Source organism: Amaranthus tricolor, chromosome 13, assembly GCF_026212465.1.
Source record: "Amaranthus tricolor cultivar Red isolate AtriRed21 chromosome 13, ASM2621246v1, whole genome shotgun sequence".
NCBI lineage: Eukaryota > Viridiplantae > Streptophyta > Magnoliopsida > Caryophyllales > Amaranthaceae > Amaranthus > Amaranthus tricolor.
In genome coordinates this window covers 13,979,351-13,987,195 of record NC_080059.1, presented here as the reverse complement: position 1 = coordinate 13,987,195, position 7,845 = coordinate 13,979,351, and the positions used below count along the sequence as shown (strand labels likewise).

The 7,845-nt window shown below is 36.3% G+C and overlaps 1 protein-coding gene across 1 annotated transcript; it reads right to left on the bottom strand.

Moving 5' to 3' along the window:
• Window positions 1-275: 275 nt before the first annotated feature.
• LOC130798116 (protein GAMETE EXPRESSED 2) lies at window positions 276-7,264 on the bottom strand. Its single transcript, XM_057660989.1, has 14 exons — window positions 6,861-7,264; window positions 5,916-6,122; window positions 5,764-5,834; window positions 5,549-5,690; window positions 4,513-4,821; window positions 4,106-4,230; window positions 3,572-3,789; window positions 3,253-3,480; window positions 2,793-3,025; window positions 2,438-2,676; window positions 1,966-2,122; window positions 1,126-1,289; window positions 712-800; window positions 276-623 (listed from the first exon to the last, which is right to left on the bottom strand). The coding sequence occupies exons 1-14, from the start codon at window positions 7,114-7,116 to the stop codon at window positions 548-550; spliced, it is 2,514 nt and encodes an 837-aa protein (XP_057516972.1). The 5' UTR covers window positions 7,117-7,264; the 3' UTR covers window positions 276-547.
• Window positions 7,265-7,845: the final 581 nt, after the last annotated feature.

The following is a 7,845-nucleotide window of genomic DNA, read 5'->3' as shown; positions in this document are numbered from 1 at the left end:
TTAGCTTTTAGCTACGTACGCTGCATGACAACAGAAAGCTTTACCACTGAGCTTAAATTGCATTTTGACATCCTCAACTTTGATAATATATAGAAGACTTTGTTTGTTTTGTAGAAATGTAGCATATTTAACTGTGACGAAAGCACATAGAGCAAGTAACTGTCACAGATGAGTGGTGTTGATCCATAGCATCAAAGAATCAGTGTAACATGCTTCGCTAATTAATTCATTTTTTGGATTTGTGATTCACTCAACGACAGAAAAATAGCCCAAAACCGACCATAATTCGCTTTTGTTGATTCGCGATTCGCAAGGACATTAGTGAATCATGTTACAGTAATCTGGAATAAAGACTTGAAGTAGTTCTCTTCTATTTTGAATATGTATAAACGCTATATATTGTTATTAACAATACAAGCTGCAGTGCAATGTTTTGATCAATCTTACAGGCTACTGGAGTTGGGGTAAGACCAACAAAATACACTTACATTTTTATTTTTTTCTGTAACTCACTTTGCACTCTGACATTTCTCGATGGAGAGCGGGCTTAAGTTTTTTGTTCGTCAAGGCAACTCTTGTTGCCATCTTCTGTGGAAGCTCCATCTATAATCCGATTCCATGACCTGAATGTTTCAGTCAACAGGAAGATATTAAGCAGGACTCAAAGACAGAGACTTCAAGCAATGAATCATGTGTAATGTAGTTTCTTACCGCTGGCGGAAATTAGATGGCCCATCTCTGGACAGGACTAGACTGGAGCAACCTTCAGCAGCAACAGGCTCTTTCTCTGCTAGCTTGTCCTGTTTCAGAAAGTACATTAATATTCTCTAGTATCGGACTCTTCGTTTTTTGGTTCTGGTTTACAATTGAGAGTATCAAAGTGGCTAATTGAATAATGTGTGATTCTTATTCTCATTTATGTGAAGTCCAGATGATGTTTGCTACGAATGGTTGAAAGAAAACAACCTCTTTATTATCACTAAAGAGGTAAGGTTCGTACATCCGGCCCCTTCAAATCTCGACTAGGTGAGAATAATGGGGTTATGCATGCAATATTGCTGTAGATTCTTTTTATATTTTTTTTTCATATATTCTCATTTAGACTAATAAACACAGAAATCTCACCTTTTCTTCACCAGAAGTTTTCATGCCATGTGCAGCATTTTTCTTGGTATGAGGGTTTCTCCGTTCCTTTATTAAGGAAATTGCACATCTACAGGTGTAAAATAGCAATACTGTCCCAAATGAGAGCAGCCCTAGAAATTCCAGAATGATCATGGATCCAAGTGCTGTTTTACAGTAACCCAGCAAGTGTGTATTAGAAACAGCACAAAATATAATCAAATAAATTTGTAGAAGTTTGTGTTTAAGACTTAGTTTTCTGCACATGTCACTCCGGCTTGGCTACTAGACACTAGTCTACTACTGCTAACTGCTATACTCGACGAGTCCAGGTGTTGGACTCAAGCGATTAATTATACATGTTTTTGATTCAATATTAATTGTCGACTGTCACAGAATGTTCAGTGTGCAAGGCGAGAGCAAAACGAAGAGCAATGTAGGTCGTGTATAGGGGTGTTCAATGGGCCGAGCCTCCATTTTGAGCCCTTATCCCGCCCGTTTTTAGAAGGGCTTCGTAAGAGCCGGGCCGAAAATGGGCTATACTATAATTAAAATGAAGCGGCTATAAAAGGGCTCAATTTATTCAATTTAATTATTATAAATGATAATTTAATTATTATAATTTGATAAATGGGGATTAAAATAATTTTTGGTAGTAAAAATGGGCCAGGCTTTTAAAGCCAAACCCATTTTAATTATAAAGGGCCTTTATTCGGCCCAACCCATATTTACTGAAGCCCGGCTCGGCCTTTATCCGGCTCATTGAACACCCCTTGTCATGTATAAGTGCAGTGCAGACTGGAGTAGACAGAAACTACAAAAACAAGTATGGAAGAGTTATACCATATGCTGCACCAGGATTCATTGGCCTTCTTTTGATAAGATTAACAATAACCTCGGCAAGAAGAGGCTTTGATACATTTTCTGTACAATCAGGAAAACAACCGTAGTTTCCCATGTCATTTATCACCATTGTTAGTACAGCAGCATACTCTGTAGCCTGTGTTTCAGAACATATCACTTGTGAAAAATCATGTGAAGACGATTTGAAGAAAGATCTGCACTCAAAGCTATTAATTTGGTTTCCAAACATCTAAACTCGAGACAGGCTACCGACTTCACTTTTGATTTTACACCTGCATCTCTTTAAATTTGCTACATTGCGCAAATTAAAGTATGAGCTTTTTGTGCGTGATATAGCAAATTCAAAGGGACAAAGGGATTATGTTAGAAGGTTCAGAAAGAGTATAGTCTCCTTCAATTGAGATCATATCCGACAAGACGACACAAACTCAATATGTAAGAATCTACTAACATGATATTTCAATTGTGTGACTATGTTATTGCAATCATCAACTGTTGCCTGAAATCTCAAACCTCTTGCCTTAATCACAATATGATGTGATATGGAGACAAAAGTCTGAAGTGGCTGCCATTGGTTACTATTAATTATCTTGAGCTCTGTGGTATTGATAAGCTCAGCCAGAACAGTAGCTTCTAAAATTCCCGAGCTCACTTCGATAGATAAGATAACCAGAAAATCGGATTTGTTACCTGAAAATGATGAGCACGATCACCATTAGTTTAGGTGTTGCTCAACAGACAATAAGAGAAAGCTCAGAAGTCAGAAGTCAGAAGTCAGAAGTCAGAAGTCAGAACAATAAACATACCCGCGAAGTGAAGCAAATCTGGGTCTCCAATTAAGAACTCAAACTCGTTCCTCTTCTTCTCGAAAATTAGCGATCCACCCACTTCATTTTCCTCCACAACGATGTATTTGGGGGTGAGAATAAAAGGAGGATCATTGACAGGTTCAACAAAAATTGTGATATTCAAATCCGTAGCTCCATTTTTGTTCCTTGCAGAGACTTTTATAATGTCATCTCCATAGAAGTTTTCATCTCTGGTTGACGTACAAAAAATATGGATTCCATCAGAAACTATAATCGTACTAGAATACCCAGTATATCCCGCTCATAGAAGATAAGATCACTTCAGGGTCTAAGCAGGGTTTGAAGATGGCAGACCATACCTTTATCAAGGGAGATAAGGAGGTTGCGATTAATCTGCTTGAGCAAGACAAAGGTTTAGAAACTAAGCCTGAATTCAATAAGAACAGAAACTAAATACCCAAGATATTGAATTGATTGAAGAACCATATTGATTACTTCCACATGGCCTGACAAGGTCAATTCCTTATCTTCTTTACCATCCTTATGAACAGAAAAACTGCTCCAAATTGGTTCCCAAAATTGCATCATCATTGAGGAAAGGGAAATTGTCCCATTGTTTGCACTTAGAGTTACAGAGATGTTCTCCATTGAATCAGGATATAAAATCTCGATACCATGGAATCCGCTGCGATAGCAGAAGACTGATCAGCTTCCTAACAACAATCTGAATCATCAACTACACAACTATGAAGAATATTTTTATGGAAATGCATTACCCAAACTTGGGACACATGACATCTTCACTTGCCATCAGTGAAGTAGGCAGTGTTAAAAGCTGCGGCGGGATGCTAAGTACAGCAATATATACTGAAGCAGTAGCAGTATTTCCATTTGAGTCACATATTGTGTATGAGAAAGAATCATTTCCATAAAATCCTTTGTAAGGTGTATATCTGAAAAGTTTTCCTTTTTGCAGCACTGAACCAGAATGCGGCTGCCACAGAAATTTCAAAATGTTTAACAACTTAACAACAGTCCATTACTGCAATGCCATTAAGTGGCTCCTCCTATGCAACCTTACCCTTGTTAGTGATAACAAAAAGGTTGTTTCAGATTAAGCGTTAGTAGCAAACAACATTGGGAATTTCACATAATAAGAAGTGCACAACGCTTTTACTGGTTGCAGAAAGTAAATTTAAAATCATTGGATTAGTTAGAGAAGGAAATTGACAGAAAGCTTAAGCTAAGGGAAAGCCATAGTTTGTTCTTAGTGAAGATTGTAGGAGATACTTATTCTGAGATAAACGTACATCAGAAAATCCAATGATTGTAGTGTTTTGACCAGCAAAGTAATCATTTTCAACAGTATTGACAGTAATGGATTGATCCTCCCATACAGATATCATATCATCATGAGCTCTAGGAAAATATTCACCTGCAAGAGGAAGTATTATAGAAATGTTCAAAACCAGATACCAGACTCACATCAATCCAGATAAAAACATGATATTTAGTTTATAAGGATCGGATACCGGTTATCCACGTCTAAAATATTAGTTTTTGTAGATTCATAATTATAGAAGTTATATGTTTTTATACTTGTACATTTATTTTCTACAGATACAACCTATTGAAGTTCTATGTTGAGATGTGCAAGGAGGAAACTTTGCCAGAATAAAAACCAAGAGGAAGTATTATAGAAGATGAGAGCACTTACTATTGTATACATTGACCCCAAATGGACAAGGAAAGAACTCCTCGCCCTTGAATGATACACATAACTCATAGGTTCCGGTGTCATTAACCTGATATTGAACCGTGTACGTCCCATTGTTGTTGTCCTCAAACATCCCGGTCATGAAATTAGAGTTGTTTATGGAACCCATCTCCAGTTTCAGATTTGACCCCTGGGATAAAACTGGATTCGAAAATGAATCCAAAAGTTGAACAATAACCTCATTCTTCACTATTTTTTCTGTTTTGGGTCCATACTTCACTACGCCTGACATTGACATATTAACCTCACCTGTTGCATGTGCACATACTCAGATATCATGGTGTAATAGTAAAAGTACAATCTATAAAACATGGGAAGAATCATTGGCAATAAAGAAAATAATTTGTTTCAAGTTTATAGGATCATACCTTGATTTAAGACACTACTTTACAATAACAAATCAAGAGCTATATGAATCTTATTTCTGTACAAGTGTCACATGATTTTCTAACCTCCCCGCAAATCGCGAATCAATAAAGTTAATTATGATTGGTTTTGGGCTAATTTTCAACTATTTTAACTAAATCCCGAATTCAAAAGGCAAATTAGCTAGCGATTGTGTTACAATGTGATCTGTACTTTACTAAAACATCATGCTTTATCAATTTGTCTATACATAACATTAAGGTTTACATAACAACAATGATGAAATCATTTCCCAGTAACGACCTGTGACTCGATACTCATTATGTCGATTCAGCTATAAGCAATGGTCACTAATGCTTATACGATTCCATATAAAATACGGTTGCACTTTGTTATGGTCCATTACAAGGCACATGACTTGAGACCCGAGTCTCTAATGCTATTCCTAAGCCCTTATCTTATAAGATAAAGCTTAGATTTAAGTCAGCACTATACAAAAACTAGCCTCTCAATCTGTCAATCGTAAAATTACTGTATATTTCTTCGAGTACAGAGTTTGGTACTTTTGAAGAATGCGTTCGTGTGAAAAAACACAAAAATCTGCAGTTACCTGCTTTCACTTCCTTTTTCAAAGGTTCACCTCCCTTCAATGGAATATTTCCGCACAAAACAAGAATTTCATAAGACCCACTTTTTTCAGGTGTATATATTACATCATATGCATGAGCCACAACTAGATCAGTGCCTAAAGACTTCATTTGCAAAAACTGTCGTTAGTCTCTCAATATGTATGAAGTAAATCAAAGAATGTTGTACACTACATACACTGTTACTGTGATCAACTGATGGGCTAGGAGAAACAACATCCAATGGTGACTGCGGCAGAGACCTACTACCTGTGTCAAAAGTGTATAAGCGACCTGATCACCCAAATGTCCGATAGCAAGATAAATCAATGTAAGATCAGTGAACTGTACCAACTAATCCCTCGAGAGGATAAATTATAGGCAACACCATAGATGAGTCTGTGACCATTGTAATATGTACTTGAAGCATTCTCATCTCTACCTGACAGGGAAATTGATATGAATCTTTTAGATAAACTGAAAACCTAGCTTCTTGTCCAGCAGCTGAAGGGTTCAAACCAGTTCCGTTGATGACGCTATTTATGGCATCGCAATTATCTATATCACCAAAATTTTAGGTCATGTATACAACAGACTTTACAAACCAATTGCTGCTGCAATTACATGAACTTAAATGTAGCAGAAAGGGAAATTTCCATATTACTGATGCATGGAAGCATATGCAAGTAGGCCTCGCAAAATCTGACATGACCCGCTAAACCGACCTTAACTTAACCCGAAATAAGTTGATTTGGGTTGAGACTTCTGACCCAATTAACGAAAAAGCTCAACCCGATTTGATATGTTTATTAAAGGTTAGGTTCTAGTCAAAAATTTAAACATAAAACAAACAAGTATAACCCATTTACTTAAACGATTTAATTTCGAGTTAAATCTATATGTATAACCAAAACTTAATTCATTTAATATTTTTCTATTTTTCATGGTAAATAATAAATAAACAACAAAAAACGAAAAGTTTAACAAAAGCCTAACAAATAAAACATAGTCAATGTTAAAAACCATAAAACGAAAACAAAAAGCTCTAAATGGGTCTAAATCAGGTCGATCTGATGTGTTTCTGGTCAAGTCGGGGTTGCAATTTTCCTCCCAATTAATTAAACAGGTTAGGTTTGGGTCAAAGAGTTTCAGATCTGTTTATATATGACCCGAACCAAACCCGACCTAACCTGGTCTGTTTGATAGGCCTACATGCAAGAGAATTGACTGAAAAGCAAACTTAAAGAATTACAAAGAATAAATAAGTGAGAATATTTTTGCTAATATCTTCCTTACCGTTGGAAACAGAAAACTCATATGGCATATTAGAGATGCTTTTGTTATGCTTTTCGTCATATATTGTGAGTAGAAAGTTTCCTGGTTCCACTGCACTAAATGAAAGTAACTGGACCCCTAGGGAGTCCATTATGAAGTAAAGATCTGGTACAGGAATAGATAATTTGGTACTCTTCTCAACAATATCTGCATCAAATGGGTATAGATCTGGCACTAAATTTCCATACAAATCGAGTTGATGGATGAATATTTCCATCTGAACACCATACTGAGATATATTTGTGCCATAATTCCACTTAGCCACACACCTGGAGACTTCAACTGGTCCTGTTGAAGATTCAAATTATTAGGTCACCAACTCACTTGAGTGGGTTCGACGTAGTAGATTAAGTAGCTGTTAGTGGTTTAATGAGTACTAAAACACTAATTTAGAAAAAAATATTATTTTTGGGTAAAGTAGCAGTTTAGTTGGCGTTTAGTGGTTTAGGCGGCTATTAGTAAGGCCTAAATTATTGCAAAACATGATTCTTGATAATGAAGTAGACACTTAAAAATTTGTAATTTATGAGTTGTTCTTTTATCATTTAAGAATTATATAACACGTCTACATTTTTAATGCTAATTATAATATATATGGTTCGTATTTGTTATTTTTCCAAACACCCGTTTATGTTCAGATTCGACCCTTTACAGAGAGGGCTTATTTCTTTTGGTTTGCATAAGGCCCATATAATATCAGGAACGACACTGACCTGGGTGCACCGTAAAAGGAAGGGGAGATCCTCGTAAAGTTTGATTGTGCCTTTTTACATGTAGCAAAAGATCTCCGGCTGATGAAGCAATGAATTCAATCCTAAGATAGCCATGATTGTTAAAACCCAGGCAGGCAACAGTGAGAACATTGGCAGCAGTACTGTTTATAAAGGATTCAGAGACATCAAATATATCTGAATTGAGTTCTGCATTTGTGGAAGGAATAGAGTTT